The sequence below is a fragment of the Vitis riparia genome, chromosome 17, assembly GCF_004353265.1.
Source record: "Vitis riparia cultivar Riparia Gloire de Montpellier isolate 1030 chromosome 17, EGFV_Vit.rip_1.0, whole genome shotgun sequence".
NCBI classification, from domain to species: Eukaryota; Viridiplantae; Streptophyta; class Magnoliopsida; order Vitales; family Vitaceae; genus Vitis; species Vitis riparia.
The window spans coordinates 16,111,977-16,129,528 of record NC_048447.1 but is presented as its reverse complement, the minus strand read 5'-3'; the positions used below and the strand labels follow the sequence as shown (position 1 = coordinate 16,129,528).

The window sequence follows — 17,552 nt, the reverse complement described above, 5'->3', positions numbered from 1 at the left end:
ACTCTAATGATTCCAATTGATCCTGGAATTTTATATGCTAAGTTCTCAATTTCCTTCCATTTACATGAGGTTTAAACTCAAAACAGATAGAAGTTTACCCATAATTTTTTCTTTACATGGGCAGAAACATATTTGTCCAAAACAACCAAAATGTAACACATTCTCCCTGACTAGATTTGTGGCAAACATGGTGGCACCTTTCACTTGGGAGAAAGAATGCTACTAATCTGTTTAATCAGAATATTAGACCAAATACCAGCCTATGGATCAATACTATTGTTGTCAATTTTTTGTTTTCTTACAATGAGAATCATTTCATGGTCATTTTTGTCTTGTAACTGTGTTCTTAAAATGTTTGTTGTCAGCATTGCATCCATTTAGGGTATGTAGTTCTCATACTGCTTCTAAATCCTACTATTATTGCTAATTGTGTACTTAACTAATTGTTTACTTGTAATTAGGAAAGGGATCAAAGGTACAAGGAGTTGGGTATCAGGGATAAAATTACACTTAGCAGTGGGCGATTTCTTCTTGGCAACAGGTATGCTTTTTCTGCCCTTCAATGTGAATTGTCTACTGTGCAGTTTCTCTGTTTGTGGAATATTCTCGTCTTTTTTCTTTCTAAACCATTAGTACATGGTATGATTGAAATAGCTGGGGAGCAGTTCAAGCATGGTTTCTTATAAGGGAAAAAAATGGTGAGCACCAGTTAAAAGAGATTATTGTGGCAATACTATCAAGAGACTTACTTTATACAATCTTCATTCGTGTGGAAGAACCATTTAGATCATTTGCTTTTACTTGAGAGTCCACTGTAACGTTTCTTCTTTTATTATTTTGTGAAGGGATGAGTTTTTGGTGCTTCCTATTTCATTCATGACCAGCGTTTTTAGTTTGACTATCAAAGTACACGCTCTCTGTGGAAGAAAAATTCCATTATAAAGCTCTCATATTTCATTCTTTGGTAGTAGATGTGTTTTTTGGGTGCTTCATGTGTCATCACTGATATTGAATAAATGCCCTTATTGTTCTGTTGCGTAGAGTGGGGAGGTTGTAGGTCCAACAGTCATGTCTCTGTGTTTATATGTCTTTCTCATTTTGCTAGTGGTACAGATTTGTAGATGCATATTTCATAGAGCAAACACATTTACAGTTCCATGTCCCTTTACCTCTAGTAGGGAGATTACTAGCTCCAATCATGGTGTCCCAATGTTACAAATCATTTGAATAGCTGTCCTTCAAAGAATGTATTCTCCAGTCAAATTTTTTATTCCTTTACTTAAAATTCTCTGTTGCAGATATGCCCGGACATTCGCTTTCTTCTATACCATTGGGTTACATGTCCTGGTGTTCACCTGCCTATACAGAATGTCAGCTCTGAGCCATCTTAGGTAAGCATCTCTCAATTTGCCTATTTCTTTTGTTTCTTTTTCTAAATGTAGTAGAATTGGTTTTCATTAACCATAACATGTATTTGGGTTTTGGCAGCAATGGCCCCGAGGAATCCCTTATTGGACAGAAAATCATCAACCTCCCTCACGCACCTTGATCTCCATCCACTGGTTTCTTCTCGTCATGTGAGACGAGAATATAGGACAAAAATCATGGCCACGGATATCTTAAACCATGTATATACGACAAAAATGATTTTATCTTACTCCTTTCTTGCCTGGTTAAATATTGCAGAGAAAGCAGTGGCCGAATTTCTTTTCTTTTCTTTTTTTTTCTTTTTTTGGAAATTCTTTTATGTTAATCAACTAATATGAACTCCAAAGACAAAAAAAAAAAAATGAGATATACAGATGCCCTTTGTTAATAAAATCCTAAAATGCCCTTCTGTTATTTTCAAAGGTTGAGGAACAATTGATCAATAATGGAATAGTTCAAGTCGTATACGAAACTCAACCCCTTCATTTGATCCTTTGCCTCGTTTGGGTTGGTTTTGGTGTCTGAAATTCTTAGCATTGGAAGTTGCAAGTTCTTTCTTTTGGAGTGATAGTCACAATCTTTTGAGCCCCATTTCCAATTAACAACCGCTTAATGTTATAGCGACACAATCACAGTGATTAATGTTGCTTTTCTGCTCTGGGTGTTTAAATGAGAAAATCATGGATGGGATGAAATCGAACTTCATTTGTGAGATGAATATGTATTAAAAAAAAATGTTAAAAGATATTTTTGTTTAAAATTCGGTCATATTTCATTGTTAGGGATTATTTTATCCCTTTTAATGAAATGACTTTTTCCATATGAATGTTTGTTATATATGATTCATTGATGTGGTTTCAAATAAAAAAATAAATGATAAAGTTTTTATGCATGTAAATAAATTAAAGTTAGGCTCTTTAATCATCCAAGTCGTTGTAGTATAGTGGTGAGTATTCCCGCCTGTCACGCGGGTGACCCGGGTTCGATCCCCGGCAACGGCGAAATCTTTTGTTTTGTTTCTTAACTGTGAAACGGCGTCGTTTTACTGTTTACTTGATTTCATTTCCCTCGGTTTGAATTCAACGGCGTCCTTCGGGAAGAAGAAGAGAGGAAACAGCAGCCTAGCAATTGCTTTGCCTATTCCAAATCAAATCCATATTCTACAGATATGAATGCTGGGTGCTGTGGCGTCAACTTTGGCTCCTTATCCTCCTCAATCGCCGCCCTCCGTTTCCCGAATTGGCCCCGTTCCCTCTCCTTCTCCTCCAGAACCCTAATCCCCTTTTCTTCTCTTTCGACACCCACACCTATGGACTCCTCGCCCCGCCCCGCCAAGCCCTGGCTTCTCGTGGGCCTCGGTAACCCCGGCAAGAAGTACAACGGCACCCGACATAACGTCCGTCCTTCTCTCTTGCTTCATTTTTTTCCATCCAAACTAGATTCTTCTTCTGTTTCTCTTGATTTTTTTGTTTATTGGGTGGAAAATTAGGAAAAATGTTTTTAAATTGTGTAGATTCTAGTGTTCTGGAAAGCAGTTTGCTTTGAATTGTGTGGTTTTGGTTGGGTTCGTTGCTGAGGATTGAATGAGTGGAGAAGAGAAAGAAGAGTTCCTTTTTAATGCATTTTCTTGTGGCTAAGTGGTTTTGAGAAAAAGAAAATCTTGTTTGTATATCCTATCATGATTTATTAGTTAACCCCTGTTTCAGCCTGCATTCAATACCCGTTAAAACCTCAATCGGAGATTCAGTTTTTATTGTTGGGCTGAAGTATGTTGCAGTTGACCTAAATTGGCCTACATCTAATATAGTGTTAAAGTGTTAACTGATATGTGCATTGCATTTTGGATACGGATATTTTGCGGCTATCATGGGTATTAAGTAGGGATACCCATAGTTACTTGTATGCATTTGTTATAGTGTGTTCTGCCACTTTGTTATTCTGCTTAACACTGCTCTATAATGGGCTCCTTTTCAGGTAGGTTTTGAGATGCTCGATGCTATAGCTGAAGCTGAAGGAATATCCATTAGCAGTGTTTCCTTCAAATCGCTGTTTGGAAAAGGTCTACATGCCTAAAACTGCCCTTACTTCCTATTAAGTAATTTCACATTTTCATAGTTCTATGTTAGATAAGTTGCATCAAAGTGAACCAATGAGTTATTTGATGACAGATTAATGGGTATGATTTGTTTGGGCATAAAGTTCTGAGACGTGCTAAGGTTTGATGTGGCAACTGCCCAAAATCTAGACACAAGCAAACAAGGGTAGTTGCATGTCATGAATTGCTATATTAGGCAAGTGTTTATTTGTTTGTTTGAGTTTTTGTGCTTATATACTAGGTAGAGGGGACAAAGAGTAAAATAAGTTGGAAAATAGTAATTTAATATAGTATAAAAAGGAATACTACATTTATCCTTTACTCATATTTTCGAGTAAATGTAAGTGGGCTTCTTGAAAGTATCTGAGCTAATACCATGTGTGTGGACATAGGTTTCATTTCAACATTTGAATCATCAGTATGAAGAATGCTAGACATATTGTAGCTTAGTTATAAAATCAGATTAACTAGATCCTTACTTTGCTCATTGTTTCTTCCTTGATAAAGTTCAGTATCTTTTTTCATCATCACCCAGGTTCTATCTTTATTGAATTTTAGTACTTTTTTTATATATATATATTTATATTTCCAAATATTTTCTGAGTTGAATCATCTCAAACTATAGAATTTCATTTATTGATACTTGTGAATTCATATTTTTTTCTTATCCTCCATAAGTAGAAACCATTTGATACATGATGCAACTTATCTTGTCTAGTTTTCAAAGGAATTCTTCCTCAACATTTTATAACATCAGTTTGAACCACATGCTCTAGGAAAATATTGCAAGAGAACTGTATGATTATTAAGCTTGGATATTGGCCCACAATGTATATCAAGCTAACAGTAGTTAAAATATACACACCAACGAATGGTTTCTATAGTTGAGATGATGTTAAACCATATCTTTCCAAGAGTGTAAGCTTAGTGAAATGGAATTAAGATATTTTCGTGCCAGCCTAGCATGCTAATCAATATTCAGACACTTAACCACAATGATGTGGGTTATACAATTCATCCACATGTATGTGGAAATGATGCTTGTCTCGACTCTCGCATACTCCAACTTCAACAAAACAGGTACAATTGATAATCCATCCATGTAGTGGTTGTTAAAACTGGAAAGATACACTGGAATTCTAGTCTTCTCATTTCGATATTTCTTTCAGTTCCCAATTCTTTCCTTCATGCCTATAAGGAAAAATTGACAACATTCAAAACGTTATGCATATCACTGTTTATTGTTCTTTTTTTTCTTATAACATAATACTCCTGAAGAAAGTTACAAACATACTTTTATTTGCTACTTATAGAAATAATAAGATCTGATTGAAAGATGATGATCTTAAGGAGCGGTTATTTTAAGAACTACCTGAGTAAACTGACTCCATGGGAAGACAAAAATGTTGAATTAAAACCTATTGCATTCAATTTTTAGTTATGAAATTTTTAATCTTGATAGAATTGATTTCTTTTCTCCAGGTTTTATTGGAAATGTTCCGGTTATGCTAGCCAAACCGCAGACTTTCATGAATGTGAGCGGTGAATCTGTAAGTAAGATTATCTGGAAGACCTTTACTTCTGATTACTTTCTATGGTTCTACTAATGATTGTTGATTTGTGGACCTCTTCTTGAAGGTTGGAGCTATTGTTTCATATTACAAGATTCCGTTGAAGCAAGTCCTTGTGGTAAAGCACTTATCATTCTTCCATGTTGACTTCAGCACTACCTTTCCTCCCAATCAGTGAATTTCTGAACTTTTTTTCTTGACAGATTTTTGATGACTTAGATCTGCCTTTTGCAAAACTACGGCTATTGCCAAAAGGTGGACATGGAGGACACAATGGGTATGTACCATGATGATGTGTTAGTTTCTTTTTTCTTGACAATGTTGCAGCGGTATCTTATCACTGAATTTTCTTATGGATGATAAGAATGTCTAATCTAGAGAATAACATCTATTCTTTGAATAATATTTTCTTAGTTCTTGCCCCACAGTTATTATGTTTGTTGATGTAAACTTTTTCTTATACAAGGAATATCGTGCCTTTGATAGAATATTTGAAATGCTGGTGGCCTGGTACTATTTGTCTGAAGATATTGCTTAGGTTTATAAGTATATAAACATTTAAAAAAAAAAATAGAAGGGAACCTTGTAATATTGATTACTTATGCTTGTCTCTGCAGGATGAGAAGTGTGATTGATCACTTTAAGGGGAGTCGTGATTTTCCTCGTTTAAGAATTGGTGAGTTCCTGAAGATGCTGAATTATGCAAAATTCTTGTTCACATATTTCATTTAACCTTTTTTTTAAAAAATATTAACTTTCTCTAGGCATTGGGAGGCCTCCTGGGAAAATGGATACTGCAAACTTTGTTCTTAGTCCATTCAGTAAACGAGAACGTGAAGAGGTATGTAAAACTTGCTCATGCACCTACTAGAGAGAGAACAAAATAAATGGGTGTTGGATTCTAGATGTTTAACAAAGGTGTCTTTTCAGTTGGATTTCACATTTCAAAATGGTGTGGAAGCTGTGCGGATTCTTTTGCTTGAGGGATTTAATAAAAGCGCAAGTTTTGTGAACACTGCCAAATCCTTGGAACAACATAGTCAATAACAGCTCGAATTGTGACGCTTTTGGTAAGCCTGTTCCAAAGGAAGAGAACTGTCCATTATGGTGAATGATCATGGAATTTTTTTATTTTTAGATTAGAGTACAGAGAATTCATCTGAATACACAATGGGCATTAGTTCCAAGCCCCCCCTCCCCTACAGGGGGATTATAACATCCATTCTTTGAAATATAAATGGTATATCTTTTTTAAGATATGCTTTGAGAATTACTGTGGAGTTGTATTTGTATTGAGAATCCAATTAATCTTAAACTCAATTTCTTTAGTTTTTCTTTATAATCTCTTCCTAGTGAATCTGCCAAATGCAAGTTATACAGCATTATTGCTTAGCTAGACACTTTTACACTGAACAAATTGCACAAGTGCTTGCTTTCAATGTTCTGCTAACAGATTGATGCATTCTATGTTGGGCTTGCTTCAAACCAGCTCACAATTACCAAAAACCGAACCCCAATGCAGTCCAGTGAAGCCTACAGGCCCAAGCCCACAAAGGTCCAACTTCCTGATCCTTCCAACTTGTTTGTTGTAAAATTATTGATATCTCTCTTATGCCCTTCATTGAATACAATCTTTGGACGATATTGATGGGTGGTTGTGCTTTCAATTTGTTCTTGTACAGCTTCATTGACTGATTTGATATATTAAAGCCTTGTTCACAACCTCCATGTTTGTATCAGGAACCAAGTCATTATTTGGATTGGCATTAGTCCAAATGAGTCACACTGTTTTAGTTCAATTTTGAGGTGCACTGAATGAAAACACAAAGCCTGTTGCAGCAATACATCCAATTACCTTTGCTTAGGTTAGTTCCAGCCATACATACAACTTTGGCAAATTGCAATTAATGACTTGTCTGACCATCCCTTTTTTGGGGGTGATATACAACATAATAAAAGAAGATTCATGTCATGTTAGATGTTCAAGTTCCTATTATAATTGATTTGTTTTTCTTTGGATACTCTTTAGTCACGGCTTTTGTGGAATAAAACTAAAAAGAAGAGATATCGACAGTAAAAGTCTTTGAAAGTTCCACATGCATGTCGAGAAAAAAATGCCAAAATTCCTTCACTTCCACAAGCATGTCGAGAAAAAAAAACGTCTGAAAAAGAGAAGAAGGTTAGTCCTGTTTGTTAGGCTTTGGAAGGTTTTGGTGACCTAGATTTTCTTGAAGGTCAAAATTTTACACTCATTACCTTCCTGTCATGCAGAAAAGAAATGTAAAATGTCAAATGCTGCTGGAACTTGGACCATGTGTTACAAATATTCTGCAGAATGAACAAAGAAGCTTGTTTTGAAAAGCAGAAGTTTAAATTTGCATTTACTTTAAGCCATAACATTAATCCTCATCTTTAATGCTCATAAATTTCTTATTTTGCCCATGCATGGATCCTTCTCATACCTCATAAGGTTCAAATCCCTCTTTAAAGCATAATTGACATTTTATTCTACTTTAATTGATAGTGATTTTTGTAACTTGTATCATTTTCCTCTCCTAAATCTGAAATTAAGTTTAAAATATATATTTTACATCCATAATTAGAGTTTTAATATTAATTTTCAATCATTGAAGTACATATTTTACCTCCAATCAATTGTCGCTCGAAACATCAGGGCATTCATAGAGGTCAATATATTTGAAATTGTTTAACTAATCGTAACTTTAGTCGGTCATAATTCACATTAATTATCAAGGTTTCAAAAATTTTTGTTGGTATATATACTTCAACTTAATTTGAAATAATAGACCTTATTCATGTACAAAGTCCAATCTTTTATTGACATTTGGAGATAATTGTTCAAGTATGAACAATACTCTCTTGTACAAATTTTCCCAAGCAACTTTTATTTTTATACTCATTCATGCATGTGATTAGAAAATCACAACAAGGGCAGGTGACAAGATACAGGTCAGAATCCATGTAATAACCCTTTTCTTAAGTCAAAATAAAATATAATAATTCCGCAGTTTGGAAAAAAAAAACTCATGGGACGACCTCCTAACCTAGGATAATACAAAGTCCAAAAACACAAGTATGCAATGAAAAAGACATTCCAAGATTTAAGGCATGATTAATGGCATCACTACATGTGCTATGGTCCCATGCCCCGACCCATGACCTTAGATTATCGTTGACCTTAACATTTTTCATTTTGTGTGAAATCTATTCCAAGATATGTGTTTTATCAATAGTGTTTTCAAAATATGATGCTAGAGATTATGTCATAAATATATAAGTTATACGTCATATAAATTAAAAATATTTATAATTAAATTTTAATAATATTTTATTTTTATATATCAGATGATAAAAAGAAAAATATAATAATTAATTTTATTTTTATTGCTTTGTATTTTATTATTTTACAATTATTATATTAATTAATTTATATTGTTTTTTAATTATTATAAAAATAAGCATAAATTTAAATATCCACATTTGTTGAAAGGTTTTACATTACAAAATTAAAAAGAAAAAAAACATCAATATTGCTGTATATTATAATACTAATCAAAGATGTTGAATAGGTCAGTGGCATAGCCTTTTGGCTTCCAACGCGAGGTTCGTGGCTCAAGTCCGCACCACCGGAAGTGCATGAACCGTATGTGTAGAGTATAAAAACCCAACCTCACTCCCCAGAGTCCCCTCCATGTGAAACCTTCGTCATGCCCACATAAAATAGGGTTCTATAAATGGTCGTTTTCGATCAAAACAAAACGAGAGAGGCGGGCAAACCCCATTTGGGAATCCTTATGACGTTTGATTGAAGTTGTTGGTTTGAGTTTATTTATTTATTCATCATAGAAGATGACTTCATTTCTCTGCCTGCGTAAGATGCAATCGGTGGAGCGTGTCGGCGTTGCTTTGCTCTACGGTGGAGTTCGGTGCTTCGCTCCCAAAAATGCAGTTTGTCGATTGTGCCTTTTTGAAATGTAGTTGGTTGGTGGTGCGTGTCGTTTGCTTCTTAATACTTATTACTTGATGTGATTGATACGGAGACAATAGGTGGCAGGATCGAAAAACTTAAGGGGCTGTTTGGGAACGTTTTTAAAAGTAATTTTTTAGTTTTTAGAATAGTTTTAAAATTGAAAATTTGAAATATTCGTAGTGTATTTTGTGTGTTTTCAAATATTTCTTCAAAATACATTTTATTTGTGATATTTGATTTTTAATTATTTTTTAAAACCATTCATAAAAAATAAGTAAAAATAATTAAAATATGTTCTTTAAAAACATTTTATTTTCATAATAAATCTTCAAAATTCTATTTTATGTGAAAAATTATCAAACAAGAAAATGGTTTTTCGTTTTTAAGAATAGAAAATTCATTTTAAATTAAAGTATAAATAATAATATTAAGATATAAAAAAATAAAACTTAGAACTAATAATGAAATTAAAGTACAAATGAATAATAAGATTCAAATATAAACATAAGACAACTTAATTGCGGATTGATCACACTTTTTAATATAAACCAAGAAACATTTTAAATGTTCCAATAAGCAATAAAGGTAATGTTTTGATACATTTTCTATTTTTCATCTTTAAAAATAGAAAGTATTATATAAAATGTGAACAATTTTGTACTAAAAATAATATATATATATACACCTTGTGTACTTGAAAAAACCATTTTTTAATATTAAAATTAAAAAAAAAATCACTTCTTCGAATTTTTTAAAATTTGAAAAGGATTTTTAAGAATATAAGATAAATTTGCAATCTTTTTTTAATAAAAGTTTTTATATTTAATAGAGGAGTTTCCAAAATGATATAACATGATATATTATATTGTGTTGACGTTTAGTTTATAAAATAAATGAAAATCATATTATATTTCAATTTTTTATTTTTTAAATAAAATATATATTACATCCTTTTGTATTTGCCATTAAAAAATAATAAAATTTCTCTTATATTTAGTATTATACTATTATTTGAAAGTCATTTTATAATTTATGATTTAATAGGCAATTTTGATTTCTTTTCTTATAATTTTTATGATTGAAGATTTTAAAATTTATAAATAAAAAATATTGCATTATGGTAAATATAAAAGATCATTTTGTACATATTAAATAATTGATAGTATTATTTTGGGTTGTATTATTTAATTTTTTAATTAATAAAAAATCAAATATATAAACTAGAAATTTAATTGTTTTAATTAAAAAATTTTGTTTTGTAAAATGAATAATATAAAAAATAATGAAAATGATAAATTTATGATTAATGAGATAAGTACATTTTATATCTCAACTTCAAGATTATTATATATAATATAGACAATATAAAAATGCAATTGGATTAACTATTTCAATCTTTATCCTATTATTAGTTATATTATGTCAATCAAATCTAGTCCTAATATTTATCTTCTAGGAATTACTCACAAGAAAACTCTTAACCTATGTTTGGTTTGTGTAGTACTAAGGAAAAAAACAATATTAAAAAAAAATTCATATTTGGTTTCACATAAAAATATAAAACAAAAAATCAATTACAATTAAAATTATTTAAAAATTTACATATTTTAAAATTATTTAATCTTTATATAAAAAAATGAAAAATGTTTTAAATGAAATTAAAGTGATATATAAGAATAATTTATTAATTTTTAATATTTTTTAAACTTTTTCTCTCCATTCTTTCTTTTATATTTTCCCTCAATTTTTTTTTAGAGTAAAAAATAACCCTAAAAGACAGAAGATCATAACATGAATCACTTATAGACTTGGATTTTCATGTATGGACTTTATATTTTATGGTGTTCTGTTATACTATAATTTGATGTTGGAAGTTTCTTAAATAGTTGAAATAGCTTCCATGCTTAATTTTTAAAGATATAAAAAGAAAAATAGAATTCCCAAAATCCCACCCTACATTTTTCAAAATGACTTATTTACATTTGTGAAAAGAAAGAAGGCCTCTAATGCTACTCAAATGCAATAAGGGAAGCATAAGTTTTGTTTGTTGAAAGCTTGCACAAAATTATCTCAGACAAGATGCAGAAAGTTATATGTTTTATAAAAAACTAAGGCTTTATTTAAAAATTACAGTTTTTTGTTCTGGAAAACATGTTTTATCATTAGAACTTTTTTTTTTCTATTATCAAAAAATAAAAAATATGTTGTTTTCAAATAATATCTTTTAATTGTTTTCACTTTTTTTTTAGAGTTATTTTAAAAAATAATTATAGGAGTGTATATAATAATTAAAAATAAAGTCATGAGTATAAAAATTATTTTTAATACATATTTAAAAATATTAAAAATAAGTTAAAAATATTTTAGGTTATCAAACAGACTTTTATTATATAAAATATTAAATAATAATTTTTAAAAACTATTTTTCATAACTAATTTTCTAAAAAAAAATTACTAAATAAAGCCTAAACTTGTCAATTAACACTTTTAGACTAAATAATACATAGAAATCATATTTGAAAAATATGGATAATTACTTAGAGCAATAGATGATGATTTTTTATTTTTTTGGTTGTCTAGATAGCTTTATTAAAAGAATTTTTAAACTTAAGAAATAGCTCAACGTGCATAAATAAGAATGATTGATTTTTATGAAAATGAGATTGATAATTTCAATAATAAAAACCCATGTGTGACACATTTTTTCATTATTAAAAAATTAATTTTCGATTTGTATCATGCCGAGGTAAAAAGTTACCTACATAATATTTTTATATTTTTCTTGTATCATTATTCAATGGACTAAAATAATCGATCAATTTAGTGAGAGGTTGAAAGTGTGGGTTAGTAGCATATAATGGTCTTGCAATCGAGTAAAAGGAATCTTAACCAATTGACGTACCAATCAATGATTACTTAACCGACTAACATTTTATCACGACAATCATTAAAAAAGAAAAAAAAAAGAAAAAAATAAAGGGAAGTTATGATTACTTTTTTAAAGAACCAAAGACATGCATTGAAGGGTTTGCTCAAAAGCAAAACTATTTTCCAAAAATGATTCATCCTATGTATCGCAAGGATTGACTCGCATAATAAGTCTACCGAAAATGTTTTTTAAGTCAAAGAATAAGGTGATGTTTGTTTTTTGGGTAAATAGAAAAAGCTAAATATTGACTAAATAGAAAAAGTTAAAATATTTAATTTTTTTTATTCAACTAAAAGTAACTTGTTGACATCATCCAATATATCTAAAATGAACTTATTATCAATAAGTTCAGTTTAATTATATTGGATGATATCAATATATTACTTTTATCTAAATAAAAAAAGTCAAATATCCAACATAATTAAAGTGAACTTGTTATTAATAGATTCAATTTAGTTATGTTGGATGATGTCAATAAGTTATTTTTAACTGAATAAGAAAAATCAAATATTTTGGTTTTTTTTATTCAGCAAAAAAAAAAACACCACCTAAAATGGTATTTTTTTTATTCAATAAAAAAATATATATTTAATTTTTTATTCAATTAAAAATAATTTATTGAAATCATCAATATAATTAAATCGAATTTATTAATAACAAGTTTACTTTAATTATGTTGTATGATATCAACATGATATTTTTAGATGAATAAAAAAATCAAATATTTTAATTTTTTCTATTATGTCAAAAAACAAATACCACTATTTATTAATATAAATAAAAAAAATAAATAAATTCTTTTATATGTGAAATAATGAAAAATAATAGACTTAGGCATGAAGATAATGTTTTGAACTTCAAAATGAATTTGGAGAGGCCTACATCCCTACCTTATCATCAAATCCAACACGATATGTTGTACATACATTTTTATTGAATTATAACCTAATGTTTTTGTCTCATTTCCTCTTACCTTTTTTCATGAAAAAAGATTCAAGGGCCCCTCCCAATTATGATTTGGACATGTCTCCTACTTGTAAAATAGTAGCTTAATTTTCACCTTTTTAAGCTACAAATTTAATTTCGATATTTTATTATATCGTGGGACCATAGAAATGGAATTGGGCATATATTTGAAATATTCGGAAAGAGAAAAATCAAGTGGAATCCCAAATTGGTTCATCACACCTCCACATGTGGAACCCCAACAACTCCCGTCGGATTATTCAATCCAAGTCCATTTACGGGGCCTACTCTTTTGGAAGCACTTATCCTTCAAATTTTCTATTATATTTAATTAAAAAACATAAAAATGTACATTTTGTTAAAAATAATATTATAATTTTTTTTTTTAATAAATTCATTGATTAAACTTAAGTAACAATCATACAACAACTATGCTTAGCTTTGTAACCAAATCAATAGAAGAAAAATAACAAACTTGCCTTCATTAAAAAACACTTCATCCATAAATGATTTGTAATGATTATAGTAATGATAAAAATATAATAACAAATAAATAAATAAATAAATAAGAGTTGGACACCTTAATGCTACTTGGAATACATTTAAAAAAAAATGAAATAAAAAATTAGAATTTCTCGTTTATAAAATGTAATAATTTTTGAATAAAAAAAATGAACTTATTCTATATTCTTAGAAATATTATTATTTTTTATTTTTAAAAACAGAAAACTTATCCTCTTAAACATGCAGCATCAGTGCACGAGGTCGGCGGTACCATGACAGCGTGGATGGTTATGACAGGGTCCCCATCTAAAAGATTGGAAAATGAAACGGATGAGCTGGCGACTGTTCTGGCCTACATCGCTATATATTTCTGAGATTTAAAGTTGTCCCCCCTCCTTTCACTCTCAGTCACGGGGATCTGGACTCTTTCTCTCTACCATAATATACGTACTAATAAATCAGAGATTTTAAACCAATACCATTCGATTTCTGATTTCTCTGTAATTAAAAAAAAAAAAAACATTCTACGTGTTGTTAAGTCAATATAAGTGGGTAGGATTCCCCTTGTTTCCTATTTATCTTCCCTATTGTTGAAAGGATATCTCCCATTCACTGCATCCACCACTAATTTCACAAAAAAGGGAGAGGGGACAAGGAGACAGAGATCGATTCAAGGCTCTGAAAGCAATTGTGCCACGCGTCACACATGCAACCATTTCATCATTTTGACTCTCTTCTTCCTTGTTTTATTGACGTTTTTCACACGAAAACACAATGCATGAGCATATATAACAGCCGGGGATGATATGCTAAACTACTGCCCTTAACCCCTATACTTTGATTAATTTCCTATACATGCCACCGACTGGGACAACAGCCTATAATAACGAATAATTATGAGTCAATGGCCCACACGGCCACACCCACTAAAGCTACTTTACATTTATTTAGATGGCCTCCCACTTCCCACCCACTATTTTTCTACGGAACCAAGTGAAAATCGCCTTTCCTATGTCGTAATTTTTTTAACTTATTTCGGAGATAGTTTCGTAATTTCACATCGAACCTACTAACATTGATGCGAGGAGAAGGAAACTTGCGAGTTGGCCAAATCGTACGTGACACGTGTCCCCTGCTGCTGTACGTTCCCGATGATGGACAGAGAAGCCGTCGTTGGAGCAAACGCCAAACAGAATGTTCCGGCCGAGTCTACGGGAATCAGGTAGTTGCTCGGCGGCAAGGGCAGGGACTTTCCTCCGTCGAACAGAAACGCCACCGTTGGGACACGAACGCTGGTTCGCGAGGAGAGATTGTAACAGGTGTCGAACAAGGCGAAGCCGCTCGTCGATGGCAGGTCCTTGGTGAGCTTCACGAACGTGTCTCGGAGCGCGTTGTAGGCCTGAGTCTGCAATCGAGTCACAGCGGTGCCGCAGTCTACGATGATTCCTCCTTTGCCACTCCCGTCGACCTCGAAGATGGAGGCCGGGATGGCGAGCTTCTCACCGCCGACGCTCATCCCTGTGATGCCGACGTAGTAGAACGTGTCCACTTTGCTGTTTTTGAAAATCGGCGCGGTTACGGAGTCACTTGGCTTGGCAGAGTTGAATTCGAGAGTCGACGAGTCGACGGAGTCGCGGTTGACGAGGCAGTAAGAGAACGAGGAGGCTTTGATCTGAGAAGTGAGCGAGAGTGGGCCGCCGCCAAGTCCTATCAAGCCAGCCGCACCGACAAACAAGCCCTCATTGTCGTGACCGCATCCGATGGCCACCTTATCCACAGATCCAGAGTTCCCAAACGACACCGTTTCAGTGGCGAAGTCGCCGACGGTGTACGATCCGTCGCCGTAGGAGACCTGGTAGAGACACGAATCATTCCGACACGCGAACACATCGAGATTCCGGCATTGTGGAGTTTGGCATCCGAGACGTGAGAACGAGGACGATGAAGCCGGATCGAAAATCGGATCGACTTGCTGGTAGCAGTCGTCGCAAGGCTTGCACTGAAGCCAGTTGACGTCGCTGCCGGTGTCGATAACCATGTAGAACGTTTTCGAAGGCTGGCCAATTCCAACTCTCAAAAAGTACTCGCCGCTGCCCTGACTCGTACCGGAGGTGACCGGAGTCGAGAAATCCTGTGGATGGAGTATCTCCGTGTCCATCGGCACGAGATCGGACTTGTCGGTGCCGGATACAGCGAGTTGGAGCTTAGTATTGATGGCCTTGACCCGGGCTGAGTCACGAGCGAGTCGCGAAAGCATCAAAGCCCTGTAGTCCTCATGCGAGCCTCCATGAAGAAGCTCCCTCGGGTGAAGCTCCAGAGAGAAAGACGAAGCCAGAGAAGTAGGCGAAAACGACGTGGTCTTCTCATCTCTCTGGTCAGAGGGTTTCGAGACACTGCTCTTGTGAGATAGCACGTCCAGAGTCTTCCGAATAGAACCCGAAACATCCAGCACAGAGCTGTGAGAATCAGTGTCCAGCGATAACTCCCTGGAGAAAACAAAAGGAGAAAGAGAGAGAGCGAAGGCAGCGAAAATGGAGAAAATAAAAAACTTGTCCGCCATTTTGGCTGCAGAGAGGATAGCCAGACACAGACAGAGGTTGAGCAGTAAGTAATTAGTACTGCCTAATGAGTGAGTAAGGAGGCTTTGGTTGGCTTTATAGCGACGGGAAGCGGGACGGAGAGTTTGCGTGGCGCTGGTGAAAAAAAAATAAAAAGGAAAAAGAAAATAAAAGGGACGAAATTAGGGCGATGATGACGTCATACCGTGGGGGATAAAAGTATAAAACAACAACATGCATATAAGCAATTAAAAAAGTGGGAAGATGGGTGTGAACCCACTACCCAGCTCTCCGCCCACGTACTCTACTGCCCAATTCTAGAAAGCCCACTCCACTGCCCAACGCTACCTTACTAGTTACTATGCCATATTTGTGCCCACAATTTTTTATTTGAAGACAGGATTCCAGGTTTTATTTTATTCTTTGATGTCTATATTTGAATGCTTATATCGAATTCAAAGTGTTAGTTCTATATCAACTTCGCATTCGCTAAAACACTTTAAAAAGGAATGTTCACGTTACAAGACATTGTGAAAATTATAAAATGATTTTATTAAACAATGATATCAACTTACAAACATAAAGGATAGATGTAGAAATTAACGAGATCAGAGTATAAAACATTAAAACTAGGCATAAAGTAAAAAAAACCTACCTACAAAGTTGTGGGAATTAGGTATAAAACAATAAGTTGTAATTGCAAAGTAATAAAATTTAAATTCAAAGCAATGAAATCGAGGTATAAAGTAATAAAATTAAGATATGAAACAATATGATGATAATATAAAGCAAAAACATTAAGATATATGATTATGATACTAATGGGACAAAGCAATAGGAGCAAAGGTAAAAAGGAAAAACATGAAAGTGGAGTAAATGGAAATCGGTTGGCTCACCTTCAGATTTCGGTAAAATTAAATAAAATATAATACATGCTTGGGCCGAATTAGATTAGTGGGCCCGGAAGAACGAAATCAAGACTTTATTGGGCCTCTTTAACTCGGCCCAAAAGGGGCAAAAACCCTAACCGCGCACAGAAAGATCAGAAAAACCTCGGACAGACGGAGAGGAAGACGAAGACGAAGCCGAAGCCGAAGCCGAAGCCTCTGGTTCTCTCTCACTCTAGCTAAATCTAAGAGCCTGGGAAGCCCGAAATTATGTACGGAGGCGGTGAGTAATCGTATAATACTCTATTGTATATCTTTTTGGCTCTTTGTTTATTCCTAGTTTATTTCAAACAGATGAAGTATCGGCCATTGTGATTGACCTTGGTTCGCACACCTGTAAAGCGGGATACGCCGGCGAAGATGCTCCCAAGGCTGTTTTTCCCTCTGTAAGTGTTCGCATTGCGGTGATTCTACTTCGTTTTGTTGGTTGTCACTGTCTGTGTTCTGTTTTGCTGCCGAGAAATTGAGGAGAAAAATATGAAATGAGATTATTATTATTATTATTTTTTATGTTTTTTACCCTAAACTGAAAACAATCTTATTTTAAGTGTTTGGAAAATTTA

General features: G+C 33.2%; 4 protein-coding genes and 1 non-coding gene across 6 annotated transcripts in view; 4 read left to right on the top strand and 1 right to left on the bottom strand.

The window, feature by feature from the left end:
* LOC117904638 (protein CASP) overlaps nucleotides 1-1,850 on the top strand; it is a 30,739-nt gene extending 28,889 nt beyond the window's left edge. The window contains exons 17-20 of one of the 2 annotated variants that reach the window (XM_034817336.1): nucleotides 462-541; nucleotides 655-698; nucleotides 1,299-1,391; nucleotides 1,489-1,850. In XM_034817336.1, coding sequence (XP_034673227.1) covers nucleotides 462-541; nucleotides 655-698; nucleotides 1,299-1,381 — 207 coding nt within the window. In that variant the 3' untranslated portion in view covers nucleotides 1,382-1,391; nucleotides 1,489-1,850. The remainder of the gene's footprint in view (nucleotides 1-461; nucleotides 542-654; nucleotides 699-1,298; nucleotides 1,392-1,488) is intronic. The other variant, XM_034817335.1, reaches the window with a different exon arrangement.
* Nucleotides 1,851-2,357: 507 nt separating this feature from the next.
* On the top strand, nucleotides 2,358-2,429 carry TRNAD-GUC. The gene has a single exon. It is a non-coding gene; the product is annotated as a tRNA-Asp (tRNA).
* An 88-nt stretch (nucleotides 2,430-2,517) lies between these two features.
* LOC117934525 (peptidyl-tRNA hydrolase, chloroplastic) lies at nucleotides 2,518-6,451 on the top strand. Its single transcript, XM_034856240.1, has 8 exons — nucleotides 2,518-2,824; nucleotides 3,403-3,487; nucleotides 5,006-5,073; nucleotides 5,162-5,212; nucleotides 5,298-5,371; nucleotides 5,712-5,770; nucleotides 5,859-5,935; nucleotides 6,025-6,451. Exons 1-8 carry the CDS (start codon nucleotides 2,597-2,599, stop codon nucleotides 6,139-6,141), a joined length of 759 nt encoding a protein of 252 aa, XP_034712131.1. The 5' UTR covers nucleotides 2,518-2,596; the 3' UTR covers nucleotides 6,142-6,451.
* Nucleotides 6,452-14,191: 7,740 nt separating this feature from the next.
* On the bottom strand, nucleotides 14,192-16,118 carry LOC117904851 (protein ASPARTIC PROTEASE IN GUARD CELL 1). The gene has a single exon (XM_034817641.1). The coding sequence runs from the start codon at nucleotides 16,042-16,044 to the stop codon at nucleotides 14,554-14,556; it is 1,491 nt and encodes a 496-aa protein (XP_034673532.1). The 5' UTR covers nucleotides 16,045-16,118; the 3' UTR covers nucleotides 14,192-14,553.
* Nucleotides 16,119-17,076: 958 nt separating this feature from the next.
* The window catches only part of LOC117904293 (actin-related protein 4), a 45,765-nt gene continuing 45,289 nt past the window's right edge, over nucleotides 17,077-17,552 (top strand). The window contains exons 1-2 of the mRNA XM_034816819.1: nucleotides 17,077-17,212; nucleotides 17,284-17,375. Of these exons, the coding sequence (XP_034672710.1) occupies nucleotides 17,200-17,212; nucleotides 17,284-17,375 (105 nt within the window). The 5' untranslated portion in view covers nucleotides 17,077-17,199. The remainder of the gene's footprint in view (nucleotides 17,213-17,283; nucleotides 17,376-17,552) is intronic.

What these genes read in the sequence shown, in the direction of transcription:
- LOC117934525 (XM_034856240.1), top strand. Translation starts at nt 2,597, where the DNA reads ATGAATGCTGGGTGCTGTGGCGTCAACTTTGGCTCCTTATCCTCCTCA. An exon ending in ACAACGGCACCCGACATAAC is followed by an intron (nt 2,825 to 3,402) that starts GTCCGTCCTTCT and finishes GCTCCTTTTCAG; the next exon opens with GTAGGTTTTGAGATGCTCGA. An exon ending in TGAATGTGAGCGGTGAATCT is followed by an intron (nt 5,074 to 5,161) that starts GTAAGTAAGATT and finishes CTCTTCTTGAAG; the next exon opens with GTTGGAGCTATTGTTTCATA.
- LOC117904851 (XM_034817641.1), bottom strand. Translation starts at nt 16,044, where the DNA reads ATGGCGGACAAGTTTTTTATTTTCTCCATTTTCGCTGCCTTCGCTCTC.